The 18,832-nt window shown below is 56.3% G+C and overlaps 1 protein-coding gene across 3 annotated transcripts in view; it reads right to left on the reverse strand.

Annotated features, from left to right (window-relative positions):
- Window positions 1-18,832, reverse strand: part of NAV1 (neuron navigator 1) — a 195,302-nt gene that overhangs the window by 27,244 nt on the left and 149,226 nt on the right. For all 3 annotated transcript variants that reach the window (XM_069545079.1, XM_069545078.1, XM_069545080.1), the window contains 3 exons: window positions 2,152-2,290; window positions 1,419-1,707; window positions 116-806 (listed from right to left, as the gene is read on the reverse strand). In XM_069545079.1, the coding sequence (XP_069401180.1) occupies window positions 116-806; window positions 1,419-1,707; window positions 2,152-2,290 (1,119 nt within the window). The remainder of the gene's footprint in view (window positions 1-115; window positions 807-1,418; window positions 1,708-2,151; window positions 2,291-18,832) is intronic.

An 18,832-nucleotide genomic window follows, 5' to 3' on the forward strand; every position in this document is an offset into this window, starting at 1 on the left:
GCCAAATCCTTGTCCTCTTAGGTGCTCTGAGCGCCCCTGAGACCAGGGAGGACCCCTGACCTGGCAGGGCGGTGCAGGCCATGGCGGGCGGGGTGGGCACACACACAGGACATACCTGAGTGGGGTGGGGGGCAACTCCGCCAGCTTGGGGGCCGGGGTGTGGCCTGCCTGGCTCCGGGCCGTGCTCTCGGGGGAGCCGACGCTCTTCAGGGACAGGCCGTCGGGGCCCAGCGCCTCGGCCTTGGCCTTGGCCTTTTCCTTCTCGCGATCCGTCTGGTTGACGGGGGCAGGGGCAGCCCGCCCGCTGGCCACCTTGGAGGGCTCCTTCAGCCTGGAGGGCGCCAGGCCCGCTGGCTTGCCACCGAGGAGGCTGGGGTCGATGCTGCTGACGGGCCGGGGGCCGCCACGCCCGCCAGTCACGCTCATGGAGCTGGACTTGGCTGGCCGTGGCAGGCTGCGGTACTGGATGTTGGAGCGGGCGCCCGGGGCCAGGAACCCGGGCTCTGCGCTGTTGGACACGTCCAGGCTTGTCTTGCGTCCGTTCGCCGGCTTCACAGGGATGCCTGAGGACTTCTGGGCCTTGCCGAGCGTGGCCGAGCCCCCGGTCTGCACGACGGTAGCCGTGCCCGTGGCAGGAGGGGGCTTCTTGTAGCCGAAGGACCCTGACGTGGACGGGCGTGCGATGCCCGAGGGAGGCTTCTTGGCATCGCCCAGGCGGTCACGGCCGGCATCCGAGGAGGAGCGCTGCAGGCCTGCGCTCTTCACAGCCAGCTTGGCCTTGTCGGCGGCCTTGCCCTCGGGTTTGCCTGTGGAGGGCGGGCGCTATGAGCAGGGGAGAGCCAGCGTCTGCCCCCCAGGAGGAGGGGCACCGTGGGGTGGAGCGCCTAACTAGGGGCGATTGGGGACCCATGGGCCGAGAACCCTTCTGGGCAGGCCTTGCGTCCAGCTGTTCAATTTCTCTTGTGTTTTGGGGTTTTCTGCTCCCAGGCTAGGAGATCCCAGCTTGGCTGAAATCACAAGATGATCAGGAAGGGCACACATCTAACAGCCGGCCACCAAGGGCCCGCCCCAGGAGCAGCAGCACTCTGATGCCGCCAGTGTCTCCCGGGACGCCACACGGGCCCCCAGGAGGTGTGAGGACATCGCCCGAGAGCCCAGGCGAGGAAAGGAATCACTGGGCAGTGTGGGAGGTGGGTCAGACCAGGCTCCCTCCTGCCCTGCGTCTGGGCTCACCTTCTATGCAGGTGGAGCCCTATGCCCGCATCTGTCTGCCTTCCCTGACTCAGGACGGTCTGGAGACCTGCTGGGTGGCGTGCGGAAGCTGCGCGCAGGCTGCCCCCCGCCCAGGGGTTAAGGGCCAGAGGACCGGAGCCACCAGGGGAGCAGGCCGCGGCCCTGGGCCCTGTGCCCGGGCTCACCTGCGACCTTGAGGGCACTCTGGGCCGTGTGGGTGATGGGCGAGGTGACCGCCACAGGCGGGGTCCTGCCCTTCTTCAGGGGCCCGGGCGGGCCCAGGCCGGCGGGCTTCTTCAGCTCCCCGGCCTTGGGCGTGCCATCGCCGCTCTCGCGACGCTCCCGCCGCCACTCGGGACCCATCTTCAGGCTGCTGCTATCGTACTCCAGCTTGCGGGGGGCCTTCTCCTCCGGCTCGCTGAGCCAGCTCAGCCCGCTCTCCGCCAGCGAGCGCTTTTCCGAGTCTGTGCGCAGCTGGTGGCGAGAGAGAGGGCAGGGCGGACGCTCAGCGGGACAGGGAGGCAGGGACAGGGGGCGAACGGGTGCTGAGGAGGGCCCTCCTCTCCAGGGGACTCGGGGACCCGGCTTCTGCCTGCACCCCAGGCTGCTGGCTGGCACAGCGCCCTCTTCTCCAGGTGGGACAGCACTCACAGGCACCCTACGAACGGGCGTGGGCACCAAACAGACCTGCCCCCGGACAGCAGATCATGCCCTAGGTGACTGCCTGGACGCTACCGGTTCCCTCCCGCCAGCTCGAGGACTCGATCCCGTGCACGTGGGGACCAGTCCCCCGGATTGGCACACGCAGTGTACACGCCACCCCGCGCGTGCAGGGCACACGCCACCCCGCACACAGGCGCAGCCGGTCTGCCCGTGGTTGGCCTGGAGAAGGCGGCCCCGCGTCTGCACCGCACCCACCACTATTGTCGAGTTCCTGCGAGACGCCGTGGGTGTGGTGGGCAGGGAGTTGAGTGAGGAGCTGGCATTGAACTCTTCGGAGCTGAGGTTGTCGGAGGCATCACTGAGCCCACTGCTGATGGAGCTGCTCTCATCCCAGCTGCGGGCAGGAGAGAAAGGTGAGCCGTCAAGACAGAAGCCAGGGCAAGAACTGAAGTTCCCTTAAGGAGAGGATGGCGGCACTCAGCATACAGACAGGCCAAGAGCAGAGAGTCTGGGGGTTAATCCTAGATTTGCTGGCAGCGCAAAGAGTGATTTAAACTTGCTTACATTAAACAACCTGGTGATGTTCTTTCACAAAAGGAAGGGACTAGCTTTATTTGTTTGTTTCCAAGGCAAAACAATCAACATCAACCAATATCACAGTAATCCAAGTCTATGCCCCAACCAGTAATGCTGAAGAAGCTGAAGTTGAACGGTTCTATGAAGACCTACAAGACCTTTTAGAACTAACACCCCAAAAAGATGTCCTTTTCATCATAGGGGACTGGAATGCAAAAGCAGGAAGCCAAGAAACACCTGGAGTAACAGGCAAATTTGGCCTTGGAATGCGGAATGAAGCAGGGCAGAGGCTAATAGAGTTTTGCCAAGAGAACACACTGGTCATAGCAAACACCCTCTTACAACAACTCAAGAGAAGACTCTACACATGGACATCACCAGATGGTCAATACCAAAATCAGACTGATTATATTCTTTGCAGCCAAAGATGGAGAAGCTCTTAACAGTCAGCAGAAACAAGACCAGGAGCTGACTGTGGCTCAGATCATGAACTCCTTATTGCCAAATTCAGACTTAAATGGAAGAAAGTAGAGAAAACCGCTAGACCATTCAGGTATGACCTAAATCAAATCTCTTATGACTTTACAGTGGAAGTGAGAAATAGATTCAAGGGCCTAGATCTGATAGACAGAGTGCCTGATGAAATATGGACAGAGGTTAGTGACATTGTGCAGGAGGCAGTGATCAAGACCATCCCCAAGAAAAAGAAGTGCAAAGAGGCAAAATAATGGTCTGAGGAGGCCTTACAATAACTGAGAAAAGAAAAGACGTGAAAGGCAAATGAGAAAAGGAAAGATATGCCCATTTGAATGCAGAGTTGCACAGAAGAGCAAGGAGAAATAAAGCCTTCCTTAGTGATCAATGCAAAGAAATAGAGGAAAACAATAGAATGGGAAAGTCTAGAGATCTCTTCGAGAAAATCAAGGATACCAAGGGAGCATTTCATGCAAAGATGGGCTCGATAAAGGACAGAAATGGTATGGACCTAACAGAAGCAGAAGATATTAAGAAGAGGTGGCAGGAATACACAGAAGAACTGTACAGAAAATATCTTCATGACCCAGGTAACCATGATGGTGTGATCACTCACCTAGAGCCAGACATCCTGGAATGTGAAGTCAAGTGGGCCTTAGAAAGCATCACTGCGAACAAAGCTAGTGGAGGTGATGGAACTCCAGTGGAGGTATTTCAACTCCTGAAAGATGATGCTGTGAAAGTGCTGCACTCAATATGCCAGCACATTTGGAAAACTCAGCAGTGGCCACAGGACTGGAAAAGGTCAGTTTTCATTCCAATCCCAAAGAAAGGCAATGCCAAAGAATGCTCAAACTACCGCACAATTGCACTCATCTCACATGCTGGTAAAGTAATGCTCAAAATTCTCCAAGCCAGGCTTCAGCAATATGTGAACCGTGAACTTCCAGATGTTCAAGCTGCATTTAGAAAAGGCAGAGGAACCAGAGATCACACTGGTAACACCTGTTGGATCACTGAAAAAGCAAGAGAGTTCCAGAAAAACATCTATTTCTGCTTTATTGACTATGCCAAAGCCTTTGAGTGTGTGGATCACAATAAACTGTGGAAAATTCTGAAAGAGATGGGGATACCAGACTACCTGACCTGCCTCCTGAGAAATCTGTATACAGGTCAAGAAGCAACAGTTAGAACTGGACATGGAACAACAGAGTGGCTCCAAATTGGGAAAGGAGTACGTCAAGGCTGTTTATTGTCACCCTGCTTATTTAACTTACATGCAGAGATCATCATGAGAAAGGCTGGGCTGGATGAGGCACAAGCTGGAATCAAGATTGCCGGGAGAAATATCAATCACCTCAGATATGCAGATGACACCACCCTTATGGCAGAAAGTGAAGAGGAGCTAAAAAGCCTCTTGATGAAAGTGAAAGAGGAGAGTGAAAAAGTTGGCTTGAAACTCAATATTCAGAAAACTAAGATCATGGCATCCGGTCCCATCACTCCATGGCAAATAGATGGGGAAACAGTGGAAACAGTGACAGACTTTATTTTGGGGGGCGCCCAAAATCACTGCAGGTGGTGACCGCATGAAATTAAAAGACGCTTACTCCTTGGAAGGAAAACTATGACCAACCTAGACAGTATATTAAAAGGCAGAGACATTACTTTGCCAACAAAGGTCCAGCTAGTCAAAGTTATGGTTTTTCCAGTAGTCATGTATGGATGTGAGAGTTGGACCATAAAGAAAGCTGAGCACCAAAGAACTGATGCTTTTGAACTGTGGTGTTGGAAAAGACTCTTGAGAGTCCCTTGGACTGCAAGAAGATCCAACCAGTCCATCCTAAAGGAAATCAGTCCTGATTATTCACTGGAAGGACTGATGCTGAAGCTGAAACTCCAATATTTTGGCCACCTGATGGGAAGAACTTACACACTGGAAAAGACCCTGACGCTGGGAAAGATTGAAGGTGGGAGGAGAAGGGGACGACAGAGGATGAGATGGTTGGATGGCATCACCGACTCGATGGACATGAGTCTGGGCAAGCTCCGGGAGCTGGTGATGACAGGGAAGACTGGCGTGCTGCAGTCGAGGGGTCGCAAAGAGTCGGACACGACTGAGCGAATGAACTGAGCCGAACGCTATCTGGCCAAGGAGGATGTTCTATCTGCTCAGCAGAATGGGGATTATACAGACAAGGCAGCTCCCGGACTGACCTCACTGCACAGACCCATGTCCCCTCCAGCCCCGAAGTCCCCACGTCTTTATTCTTAGATGTGCTCTTCTAGGCGTTTCGTCTCCCTTTTCTGAAATCCTCTACACCTGGTAGCAAGGGTGGAAGACTGGTCTTTTCAGGGCAGCTTAGACCCATCACTTCTCACGCCTCTCTCTTTACGGGGTTGACTGCGTCATGAGGGCAGGTCCCGCTTCTTCTCAACAGCGAGTCCTGCCGCTCTGGGTGCGGCGGCCGCTCTGGGTGCGGCGGCCACGTGCAGGGCCGCACGTGCCGACAGGTCCCCTTTTCCTGCCCAAAGCTCGGAGCACCAGGCGGCTGTCAGCATCTGCCTGAGCATCTTTCTAGCGGAACCTGGCCCCGCCTCAGCCACTCTCCCGCAGTGCAGTGGCTATTGATTTCTGCGTTTGACAAGTTTCACCGTCATAGGTTTACTTTTAACATCTGAAAGAAATGCCTCCTGCCCCATTCACACCAGACTCCTCTTGTACCATCTGAGCTTGCTACCAGAGGCGTCTGTGTTCACACATTATTTTCAAAGCTCAAATCGCATCTTCTACAACCTCTCCTCAAATGTCCTGGTCTCCATGCCTTTCCCCATCTCTATGTCTTCCTTCTGGGCCCTGAAGAGTTCTCCAGGTTCCTGTGAAATCTGAAGTTCCACTTTCAGTTCTGGAGGCTCAGCCTGAACACAGGCCTTTAGTGAGAGTGCAGTGCAGGAACTCGTGTCTGTGGGAACCTCTAAACCGTCGTTCAGCAGCTTCACATGTGTGCTGAAGAGGCTGAAGATGTTTTCCATGAATCTGCTAGTTTCTGGAACACTGTTCCCTTTTGATTTATTTTGAGTTTCATCTCATGGAACAAAAATCAGACACACAGGCATCTAAGGGCTTGGCCCAGACTTAGGCCAGTCTCCCCATGATTTACTTGCTGGGAAGAGGAAAGTGGGTGGCTTGGACGTTTGGCTTGTTGTTCTGCAGGGATTAATCCAAACACCACGAGAAGCCGAAGGCAGGGGTTTGGGCCACACTGCGGAGCGAGCTCGACTCCATCACTAGGAACCACGGCCATCACGAAACGACCATCCGCCTCTCCCCCCGAGTGGTGACGCATATTAAATCTCACGCCTGTCTCGGGCTCAGGTAATCCCCCCCACATTTTGAGGAGAAGAGACACTGAGGGGAAAAGGCCAACATGGTTGTGACATCCCGTCGGCTCTCCTGTGTCAAGACGAGCTCTCTGGCGAGCACATACACACAATCCCCAGGGCGTTCTCTCAGGTCAAAGGCACAAGAAGTCTGTCCTTCCACTGAACCCTCCACCAAGATTAACTGGTGGTAATCGAGGCCTCACAGCAGAGAAAACTCTTATGGGCAACGAGGACTCTGCAGTCCACCAACCCCAAGAAACCTGCCCTTGCTCACTGTTGACGGAAAGCCTAAGGCTGAGATGGCGGAGGAGGGACACACGCTCCTCTTGGCTCCAAAGACGTCCCCTCCCGAGTCGCAGGGCCCCCTCCGGTCGTGAGGCAGCATCAGCCCAGCTGCCGAGCAAGGCTTCCTGGAGAAGTTCTCTATAGGTGCTGGGAAAAGGGGAATTCTGTGCTCATGACTGAAGGGGCAGGCGTCTCCAGTGGAGAAATTAGACAAGTTTCATATGCGATAGGCAGGGCTCGAGTATCATGTAAAACTATCCAGGGAGAGAGGACAAACGCCCCCATCTGCGGTGACCGCGAGTGACGGCTTTGTGCCCCCTAAAGCGCAGACCGCACGGCCCCCTGCCCGTCCCCCGCTGCCTGCACCCCGACACCCCAGCCTTGGGCTCCTGGCTCTCGGGGAGCCTCGGCCCCTGTGTTGTGTTCCAGTGACGTGCCTCTTGCCGCAGGTTCCTGGAAAAGCGTCCTCGGAAAGCAAACTTTATAAGATCTAACACATTACAAAATGTTATTTTTCTATTTCACGTGTGAGATTTTGGCCGGACGTTGAATTCCTAGCTGAAGATAATGTCCTCTCCAACCGTGAGGGCCCTGCCCCACAGCCCAGCGTCTGCTGCTGGTGTTCTGACTCGCAGTCCTTAAGGCTGCGGTCGGTTTCCTCTCTGGGAACCTGGTGTTCCGAGGCATCGAGGATGGCGGGGCTGGTGAGGCCCTGTGCGTGCGTGAGCTGGTGCCCCCCTGGGCCCCCGACACCTGGACACTCATGCCCTCAGCTCTGCGAAACTTTCTCCAGTTATTCCTTTGACGGTTTCTTCCACTTTCCAGCTCTCTCTAGACCGTTACTCAGATCATAAATTCTAAGGCTGCAATTCTGATCTTCTCTTATTTTACATCACCACACACACACACGTATGAATTTTAAACTCTACTCTCTGGGCAGTGGCCCCAGTTTTATCAACATTGCCTCCTTTAAGATTTCCATTTCTGTTAGGAATACATTTCCACTTTATACAACAGCATTGTCGGTCTTTCTCTCAAGGACACAACCTCTTAACTCTCTGAGACGCTCACTCACTCATCTGTGTGGAGGGGCAGGTCCACAAGCTCTCTGCCTAGTTCCTGGCTCCAAGTTGCTCTGTTCTGTCTGTACTGGTGAGACTTCTGGGAGCGCGGATGCTCCACGGCTGACGCTCACCTGTAAGCCTGGGCCCCTCACCCTGAGTTCTTTGGAAGCTCTGTGTTCACAGGGAGGACCTGTCAACTGTTTCCACTTATCCCCACCTATCTGCCATGAAGTGATGGGACTGGATGCCATTCTCAGTGTTTTGAATGTTGAGTTTTAAGCCAGTTTTTTCATCCTCCTCTTCCAGCTTCATCAAGAGCCTCTTTAGCTCCTCCTCGCCTTCTGCCATTAGACTGGAACCGTCGGCAGGTTATTATTTCTGAGGCTGTTGGTATTTCTCCCTGCAATCCTGACTCCAGCTTGTAAGTCATCCAGCCTGGCCTTTCGCAGAGAACTTCTTATTCTACATTCTTTCTGTAAGTCCGAACAGCAGTCACTGGCGGACACCTGGCATATACGAGAGGTGTTCTTTTGTGCGCTTGCGCCATTTCACACCGTTAACGTGGAACCAAGCTTCCTCTCTGGGGCGGTTACTGCAGGAGCGACACGCCTCCCTTCTCACTCAGCCCGAGAGAAGGCAGTGGGGCTGCGTCTGGAGCTCAGGAGGGACTGAGTCACACGGGAACCAGACAGCACGGGCGGGCGGCGCGAGGGCGGCCTCCAACGCGCTGGGGCAGGCGCAGGCCAGCTTGGGAACTTCCTCTGCAGGGCACTTACCTTCCCAGTTACCCATCTCCTCAAACCCCTAGCCCTCCCCCGCCACAGCATAAATCCCCACTTCCTGTTTCCACCAGAGGCATGACTGTTTCTTCCTGTCTTCCCACCAGCACCTTCCTGCACCTCCACCTCCTTCTCCTCTGTCCTCACCGCCCCGCCCTGTCCCCGACTGCGGTGCCACCAGCCCTTCTCCTCTTCTTCCTCTACGTCTCTCTTGCTTTTGCTCCGGGTCAAAGCTGGACGTGCTCACACTCGAACCCCCGGGAAGGTCTCTACCCACCCCTCTGTCCACCGAGCTCCCTCTTCCCGGGATACACCAAACACCATCAGAGGAAGCCTGACAGCCTTTCCAACACCTCCATCAGTTCCTTGCTGCTGAGACAATCAACTCAAACCCTGCATCCATGGACACGCGGGTACTGTATGACCAAGAACACAAACGTGGTGGCTGACTCTCTGAATTCAAGTCCCATAAACTTTGCCCAGGGTTAAACTCGACGTCAACATGCTGAACACCCAGGGAGTCACATCCACAGGGGGCGTCAGCTGCGGGGATGTTTGATGAAGACTGGAGAACCAGCTCACCACACAAGGAGGAGAAAGATGGAAATGAGACAGGAAATCAGGAGAGAGGGGGCAGAGAGCAGGGCGGCTTCATTCTCCACGCACACCCAGGTGGATGGGGCGCTCGCCCCCTTGCCGCGGGGCCCCTCACTCTGCGGAAGCACAGACGTGCAGGAGGAGGCTCCTCACCACGTGCGTGACCTCTCTGCGAGGGTTCAGGAGTCCTGGCACCACCGTGGGCACCTGACAGGGGGGTGAGCAGACCCGACCTGCCTGTACGGGCTCCTCCCAGCTCCGCGGTGGGCAGCCAAGGTCCCTGCCAAACACCAGCTTCATCCAGGCTCCCGAGGCCCTCCGCGTCGCCCTCTTCCGTGTCTCCTCACCGTGTCTCGGGCTCTCCTGGAGCATCCGCCTTGCAGGCAGTCTCCTGAGGGGCAGGACCGAGGTCCGGTGCCAATGAGCCTCTCACAGTGTCTCTGCAGCGGGCAGACCTGTGAAAGCGGGGGTGCACACTCAGGGAAGTGGTTACAACTTCCCAGGGCCAGAGACCTACTCTCCAAGAGTGACTGGCAGTTTGTTTCCGAAGGACCCTGGCTTCAGTGGGAATCAATAACCTTTCTCTTTGTAGAACGTCCAGATCTCCACTTGAATTCTAGGTCTATGCAAGCACATGATCCCGCCTGTCTACCGATCGTTCAAAGTCGCTAGAAAAGGTACCCAACGAGCCTCTGCTAGCTTCAACACCAGGTCAGCTGTCGCTTCGCTGCACCCACTGCACTTCCAGCTGTGACGCCTTCCCAGCTCTTCACGAGGCTCATCGCTGTTTCTTTTGCGCCAGACGCTGTCTGTAAGCACATGGGAAGCGACACCTGGGGACGGACGCCGGCAGAGCTGAGGGTGGAGCCGGCTCGGCTCTGCGGTCACTTTGGTTTAAGTCGGTTCCGAACGTCTCGGGGGCCGGATCAAGGCTGCTCTTCCCGTGGGGCTAGGCCGTGGCCGTGGTGACTCCAGCCCCCTCAGTGCTCTGCAGCCTGGCTGCCGGCCTGCGGGGCTGCCCGGGGCGCGAGAGGAGGGCCTTGTGCCCGTGGGGGCCCCTCCGCCCCCAGCCCCACTCTCAGCTTCTCCTGCGCTGCTCGGCTGACAGGCACTGGGCGGCTGCTCTGTGCCCCGGCCGGGAAGGGCCGTGTGCCCCGTCTCTCCACCCTGCCCTTGGCTGTTGGCTTGTGGCCCCTGTGTGCTCCCAGGGCAGGCGTCGTGGGAAAGCACTGGGGCTGGTGGCTGTGTCTCCTTGTAGCCAGTTCACATGTAGCCTCCAGAAGTCTCCACGGAGTCCAACTGTCTCCTTTTCCTCATTGCTGCTGGGTTGACCCCCCTCCCACAGGCCCCTCGGATGAAAGCCACCAAGCATTCTTGCTCCCCTGAAACTCAGTTCAGTTAGAACACTCTGTATCCTTAGACACTTATGTTTTCCTTTTCTAGATCTTAATTGTTACTCCTCCAGCTCCCTACCACGGGGTGGAAGTGGCCGTGCACAGTAAGTCACTAGGCCCTCCATCTAGGCCACGAGCGTGGCGGCGGATCGCTGTTGGCGTTCCCACTTCCTGGCCCTAAGCCGTGTGGATGCGCCCATCTCCTCTGTGGGAGAAGAACACGGCCGCGGAGGGGAGGGTGCAACTGGATGTAGCCATTTGTCTCAGGCCCAGGGCAGGCACACCCTCCCTCTGGGAGCTGCCCCAGCACTCACGAAGCTCTTGGCTCGGGTTGGGAGCCCCTCCCAGACGTCGCCCACAGAGCTCAGTGGCCGAGGGCGCCTGCAGGGGCCAGAGGCCAAGGGCATGGGCTAGTGGCAGGATGGGCCAGCGGGCCGGCGATGCACAGGACAGATCCTCAGTTCTCCCTTGTCCAGCACGGTCTTTGCAAGTCAGGCCTGACACTGACCCCAGAATACATATGCCTGAAGAGAGAGGTGCCTGATGAAACCACGTTTCTCTGGTTATTTACCACTTAATGGGTTAGAGCTCTGTGCACAAAATCTTATTTTTTCCCGAGAAACATCCAAGACGCAACAGGCTGGTGTAAGAGTGAGGCCGACTGTTTTCTTCTTGTGGAATCATTTTCACTCCCAGATGGGGCCTCCCCAGTGCCTCGGTGGTAAGGAATTCGCTTTTAACGCAGGAGACGTGGATTCAATCCCTGGGTTGGGAAGATCCCTTGGAGAAGGGAATGGCAACCCACTCGAGTATTCTTGCCAGGAAAATCCCACAGACAGAGGAGCCTAGCAGGCTACAGCCCATGGGGTCGCAAAAAGCTGGACACGACTGGGCAACTAAACAACAGCTGAGGGCAGCATCAGGCAGATAGCAAGCCGGAAGCACTCGCAGCTGTGCTCTGCGCCCCCGAGGGCGCCACTTGGACACAGCACAGCACCGCCGGGTGGCTGAGCACACACGCTGCTCCCAGGGAGAGTTTACGGAGCCGGGAGCCCGAGGCTACAGCCCCACAGATGCCCAAGCCCTGCTGGTCTCCATCTGGTATCGCTCCGGTCTGAGCGGAAACTCGCTCCAGGACAGCAGGAGGCTCTCTGGCCACAGGGTGGAAAGCCTTCAGGAAACGGAGTCCTCAGCTGCTCATAAAAAGCAGCCCGAGTCAGCTGTGGGAGGCCTCCAGGGCCCAGCACTGAACTCGAAAGGGGGGCCGTGCTCTGTGAGCCCACAGACGTCGGGTGGGCCCCGGGGGAGAGTCACCAGCCTGGGACCTGTGATTCGACCCCTTTCGGGGCCGGGCCACTAAACGGGCAGCAGCAGGCGGAGGTGAATCAGCAAGAATCAGGCCCGGGGCAGAACCCAACCTGACTGCCAAGGTGAGGATGGCGGCTCCCGCGACAGGCTGGCCCGGCGCCCAGGGCCGGCGCGGCTGCGGGCCAAGAGAAAGGGAACGCCGCACACACACAGGCGCTTTAGACGAGGCCCCGACCGCGCATCGGCCCCGCAGCTCAAGCTGCTCTACTGCAGGGGGCCGGGGAGGTGGACAGGGCTTGGTCAGGACCAGCCTGAGTCAGAACCACACACGGAAAGGGCCTCCAAATCACTCTGTCCTCCCCACCCTCGTGCTAGGTCTGAAGACGGCCGGGCGGAACGTGACGGCCCAGCCCCGAGACGCTGCCTAGGCTGTGGTGGGAGGGAGCGGACCACGGGGCTTCCTGTCTCCCTCCACCCTGGGCAGGTGCTGCGGCGCCTATCTGTTGCAGAACTGGGTAGAGGGTGCTTTTCCCCAGCACTTTTTGTTTTGTTGATGTGGACTCTTTTAAAGTTTGCATCGAATTTGTTACGACATGGCTCCTTTCATGTGCTTGGCCTCCTCTGGCTCAGGCTCGTGGGATCCTAGCTCCCCGACCTGGGTTTGAACCTGCAGCCCCTGCACTGGAGGCGCAATCTTAACCCCTGGACCGCCAGGAGAGTCCCTGAACTCTTCAAGCAGGAAGACGCTGGGTCCCAGGATCTGGGTCAAGCAGCAGGGGTGACGGCCTGTCCTGCCTGAGGCCGCGTTTGGTGCAGCGGAGCGTCTTGGACCCTCCTCAGTGCACACTTCGAGGAGGCCCTGCCCTTCACGGTTCCCCAGGCCCTTCCCGGGAGGTGAGCAGCTTGGATGGCAGCCAGGCCTCCCTGGAGCTCGCTCCCAGCTCGATGATGGGTCCTGACCTCACAGCTGGCTGCTGAGGCTCCCTCTCTGGCCCCTGCAGCAAGCAAGGCCTCTGTCCCCTTGGTTACCAGGCGGTCAACTCCTGTTGTTGTTTAGTTATAAGTTATGTCTCATTCTCTTGCGACCCCATGGACTGTAGCCCGCCAGACTCCTCTGTCCATGGGATTTCCCAGGCAAGAATACGGGAGTGGGTGGCCACCTCCTCCTCCAGGGGAAATTCCTGACTCAGGGATCAAACCCATGTCTCTTTCTTCTCACGCACTGGCAGGTGGATGCTTTACCACTGAGCAAGCTGGGAAGCCCAGTCCCCTGGTAGGCCTGTGTAACACGGCAGCCACTGGCCAAGCACATCTACACACCGAATTCCTGAAACACGGCAGGTCCAAACTGAGATGTGTGGTAAGGTTTCACATTCAGTACTAGAGTCCAAAGACTTTGTATGAAAAGAGAATGCTCTGTATCTTATTAATAACTTCATATTAATACTTAACTGATATTTTTAGATATATGGGATTAAATAAACCTTGTTATTGTAATTAATCCCACCTGTTCCACTTTTTAAAAATGTGTCTACTAGGGAATTGAGAGTGACAGATGTGGCTCGCACCGCTTCTGGAAGCTGTGTCTTGGAGGAAACTTTTGGCTGAGACTGTCCATCTGGAAAAGGCGGGGCTCGTAGACGGAGGCTGTGGCTGCAGTTGGCCTGTGGCGTGAAAAGGCTGTGGCTGCAGGTCGGCACCAGCTGACCCTTCCCCGGATGGCACCAGATGAGGCAGACGCGCTGGGCACTTATCCTGAATGACTGGCCACAGTCCCGAGCATCCAAGAGGTTAAAGCGAACAGGTGATACAGCAGGGCCAGAGAGAGGACGAGGCGATGGAGGAGCCTCAGGGACACCGAGCACCTGAGGGAGGTTCAGTTCTGAAAACGACTGGGGCCACGCAGAGACCGGCGGTCTGCTCAGGCGCCGGCAAGCGCGCGCTGCCCCATGCGGCCTCAGCTCTGCAGGCAGGCTGTGTGCAGCCTCACTGCATGTCTGTGGTTTGGCCGAGGCCACAGCGAGGCAGCCGGGTCTGGGCAAGGACGGACTGCAGAGAGATTGAGAGGACGAGGAGGTGGGGCAGAGAAGCCAGCGCAAACGCCTGGCGCTGGGGGTCTGCCAAGTCTAAGGGAAAAGCGCAGCAGCAGCAGGAGCTCAGGGCCTGGTGACCAGGGCCCCTGCAAACAGGAGGGTGTGTACAGTCAGGGGGATTCATCTGGCAGTGAGCGCATACCCCTCCCCCGTCCCTAAGAAAACAGGGCTTCAGCAACTTGTTAGAGACACTTCCTGGACTGCAGATCTGCTGAATTTTGTCCAACTCTCACACGCTGAGGCTAATTTTGTGAATGGGCTGGGGACCCTAACATCCGCATTTAACCTCTACAGATCCCGCAGCACCGTTCTGGAGCCCATCACTCTGTGAGATCTGGGCAACCCCTCAGTGATGAGTTCTTACTCAGACCCAGCCTGGAAGATTACAAGGATGAACACCACAGATTCAGGAAGTGTTCTCCGGAGGTCACCCCCGACTCAAGTGAAAGTCAAGAAAATCAGGCGCCATGCCCTCCTGTACTTCGATCATCCCACTGAGTTGTGGAATCACCATTTCCGCCACTGTCAAGCGGCTCAGCTCCTAGTTTCCACGTGGGCATCTGGAGGGGCTGCTATAAACACACAGGCTGCTCGGCCACCGAGAGTGTGAACGCGCCCTCCTGGACTCATCCCCTTCCTAGCTCCCTGCATCCTTCCCCTGCCAGAGTCAACTGACGCCACCGCCCAGCACGGCCCCCTCCCCTCTCCCGGAAGGGTTACGGCAGAGGGATACAGCCTGGCCTCAGCAGAACCCCGCCCGGTCAAGATACAGCTTGTGTCCGAATCTAGAGGGAGAACAGCTCACTGGCAAAAGAATGATTTAGAGAATCATCCCACGGGCTTCGAGTCCTTAACTGGTCTAGAGGACCCAGTGCTCCTGATCAGCCTGCAGGCAACGTAGAAAGTTCTGCGCATATGTGCAATTTTCCAGTGTCTGATCACACCTTCGGAGTCTCAAATGTCTCTGACTCAGAGAAAAGTTCTTTCAAATTATCATCTTGCCTCCTAACACCCTGCTTCAGGCATGGCCTTCTTGATTCTGGCATTTAATCTCCGCCCTGGGGTTAAGACGGTTTCTCCCTCTTAGACCACTGTTACAGTCTGAAATGTGTCCGCCCCACATCCTTAAGTTGAGGTCCTAACCCCCAACGATTATATTTGGAGCTAGGACCTCTAGGGAGGTCATTAAGGTTAAGTGAGGTCAGGAGGGTGGGGCCCTGATCCAAGACTGATGTACTTAATCTTTTAAGGAGGAGGGCCCACCGTGTGAGGACCTTGACTTGGCCAGAAGACAGTCTCACCAGAAACCCAGCACCCTGATCTTAGACTCCCAGCCCCCAGACTGTGGGAGCATTGATTTCTGTTGTTTAGCCTCCCAGCCTTCGGTATTTTGGTACAACTGGCTGACTCTATACTCATACGTGAAAACACTGGAGCCTGACCACCTCCAGGGTCCAGGCAGTTTTCAATTCAGCGGTTTATTAACGTGAGGTTTTTGACTGGGACGCCACAGGTCACCACAGTTCACATAAAGCACCGAGATCCATCAGCGGGCTCGGCAGAAGGTAGGGCTGGGAGGGGCGAGGAGGCAGGAGCGAGCGGTGGCTGCTCCTCTGACTTGGCAGGGGTGTCCTGCTGGAGGAAACCCACGTTCTTATGATGCAACCAGGCCTCGAATGTGCTCCCCTAACGACACACACGCGGCCCTCCAGCCCTGCAAACAGCTCGGCCAGCGCTTCTTGGAGCAGATGGCTGCAGCTACATTAGAGGAACCAGCGTATCTCACTGGCGCCTCCATGTGGGAAAGGACGACTGCAGGGTGGTGGGCGAGGCAGAGAAGGGAGAGGGCGGGGAGGAATGAGCGAGGGTTTCCGAGCTGTGGCTTATCGCTTTGCCGTGTCAGCTGGCAGGGCCAGAGCGCAGGAGACAGCCGAGTGCGGAGCTGCTGAACGGGAGTCTCTCTAATTAGGACCAACTGCGGGTGAGGAATGCTGACTCGGCTGGCCGAAGCCCGATGGGGTTCTCTCTCGTTTCAGAGACTCCTACTTTCTCAGAGGTAGGAGTGAAAAGAGGCACTTCCCTATTTTTCAGAGTGAAGAAATTGAATCCTTCACAGAGTGAAACGTAACCGGGAACCTGAAGACAAGGGCGAGCCCTACGGGCACAGCCTGCCCGCCGCTCGAGGACGAAGGGCAGCGCCGGGGGCCACCCCGCCATCCCCCTGCCCTCAGTCCTGCAGCTGCATCCCTTGGGCCTCGATCTCCCCAGGCATAAGCAAGTCATCCAGCACCTCCCAGCAGGATGTTTTGAAGGTTGAACATCTGGGGAATAATTTTGACTCCTAACCTGGACAAAGAAAATCTTGGCAGAAACTAAGGCATCACAAAATTAAGGCGCCGAGCGCTAGAAGCGGCCCCAGTTTGAGTGTCCGTGTCTTCGTCAAGAGGGACGATCGGCAGCGTGCTGTCCCACGGCCCCCTCACTTCCTGAAGTCGACACAGACGTCCCGTCTCACAGGCTTTTGGACGAAAGTGCTGTCAGCGCTGACGTTTCCGGAGACAGCTCCTGCTTCCTCCCCACATCCCTGGCTCTTCCGGAGGTTCTTGTCAGGATGGCCTCACCCAATTCCCAAACCCCTGGCTGACGGAAGGGACGCCGTACGGTGCTTCTTGCACTTCTGCACTGTCTTTAAACCAATAAGGAATTAAGAGACAACTGATGGCACTCTGAAAAGTCGGGAAGCTTTATGCGCCTAGAGCAGGACTTGGCCAAGTTTCTCCAAGACATGAGGACCAAAGGACCGGTCACCATGTCAGCCTTTGAAGGCCGTGCTCTGCGGCGGCCTCGCAGCTCTGCCCCTGGAGCAGGAAGGCAGCCACAGGCAGCACGGAAATGAAACTCTCACATCACTTAACTTTCCCTCTCACATCACTTAAAAATGTGAAAACCGTTCTTTGCCTTGTGGGCCAAACCGAAACAGGCGGTGGGCCACATCAGTCCAGAAGGCCGAAGTCTGCTGACCACTAGGCTAGAAGAAACTGGAGCAAAAAGGAAAGTGACTCTTCAGCCAGCAAGTCTCGGACCAAAAAGCAGCTCTAGACTTAGAGAGACCCCCTCTTCTGCTCCCTTTCCGTGCTCTTCTGATCCGACCTGCTGGGTTTACAAGTCAAAACAAGATTTTCCTACCAGCAATGTTACTGGCTCCTTTTGACACAGGAAAATAAAAGGTTAGGGGGTGGGGAGGGAGAAGGCAGGAGAGGAAAAGAGGAAGCTCTAGGCGGGCCTGCCCTTCACCATTAATCCTCCACCAGAAGGAGGCACTGCCTTAAAACAGGATGAGACAGATTTGAGCACATTTGTAGTTTTAAGAGTGGATGATGAGAAGCCGACAGAAGCAAAGCCTTTTCTAGTGAGAAGCACAGACCTTGCCCCAGGGATGGGCAAACTGGGACGTCCCGCTCTCCGGTTAGGGTCGCGGCAACAAAGGGGTCCTGTCTCCAGATCAGATCCCAAAGCAGGCTGGGAGCGCAGGGCAGGCATCGGAAGAGGCGAAGGGAGTGCAGCCCGGACGCCTCCAGTGCGCTCTAAGCTAGTAGCACCGGCTGTGCGGCTGTGCCCTGGGCTGTGCGGCTGTGCCCTGGGCTGTGCGGCTGTGCCCTGGGCTGGACGCGGCCTCCCACAGACCCGCGCGGCCCGCCTTCCCTTTGAACGCGTCGCACCCCTTTCCTGACCACCCTCTGTCACATTCAACCTTCTCACCTCAGAATCCCTGGCCTTCCATTATCGCCTTTCCAATTTCCTAGGAAATATTTCCACATAAAAAAAAAACAGTATTTCCACATAAAAACCAAGGAGATCATTTTTCTGGTCACTGAGTCTCGTCATCCAGTTAAAAATCCTAACTCGAAACAGACAGCAACCCACCACCGGTCTCCTGCCGGTGATCACCCTAACGGTGTCCTCGTTTCATCCACCGAAGGGGAGCATGACAAGGAGCATTCATTCAGAAAGCCGGCTGAACACAGCAAACACAGCCCCAGCTACGACTGAGAGAAGCCTCCCCGCGTCCGCCTGCTTGATGTGTCCTGCTGGACCCCTGGGAGGCTGTGGTCAGAGAGCCGAGTGCCTCTCACATCCACCAAGAGGATCAGCTCAGGATAAACGCAAAGCTGGCGGCAGCATGGCGGCCTTCAGGGCGCACAAAGGCAATGTCATCCGAATCCGTGGTCGGCCTTCCTTCCCAGGAGGAGCATGGAGAATTCAACCCAGGGCAGAGTGTGGGCACCTGTCAGGAGCTGGCACCCTCCTGAGATCCCTGGGGAGGAGTGCCGCCGACAGCCGGCCGTGGACGGGGCAGGCCACTCTAGAGCAGGTCAGCTGCACGGCCACAGAAACTGCCGTCCCTTCACTGAATACAAGGAAGAAACACCTGGGCTGGGCGGTAGAGGCGAAGCTGCTTTCCGGGCTCCAGGAACACTTGGATATCGCCCCTTTAGGTCACCTGCAGCTTTAAGTGGCCTGGCTGGACTTCTTCACACCCGTAATGCCTGCAATTCATCGTCATGTCATATCCTCACTCAAATTCCAAAATAAAGATGTCAGTCATGCACGCTGGCAGTGGCCAGAGCTGCTGGAGTCCAGGGTGGTCAACAGCTTCTCTCCACAAAGAATCAGCGTCTGAGGCCTCGAAGAAGCTTCAGTGCGCTGCCAGTGAGGCTTCTCAACTTGCTCCTGGGAGAGCTCATCGGACGCTTCTGTTGCCACCGTGGTATCATTATTTCAGAAGAAATGTTCACGAGAAGGCAGGGGAGTTTAAGGGCATGCTCCCATAACTGAACGTTTGTTTATCTGTGTGGTTTTAAGGATAAAGATTTCCGTTGTAGCAAAGCCATCCTCATGAGAGTCAGGCTGCCTTGTGCAAAGTTGTTCAGCAGGCGGCCGGGGTCTGACCCAACAGGAGTTACGACTGTGTCCACCTGGTA

Source organism: Ovis canadensis, chromosome 12, assembly GCF_042477335.2.
Source record: "Ovis canadensis isolate MfBH-ARS-UI-01 breed Bighorn chromosome 12, ARS-UI_OviCan_v2, whole genome shotgun sequence".
NCBI classification, from domain to species: domain Eukaryota; kingdom Metazoa; phylum Chordata; class Mammalia; order Artiodactyla; family Bovidae; genus Ovis; species Ovis canadensis.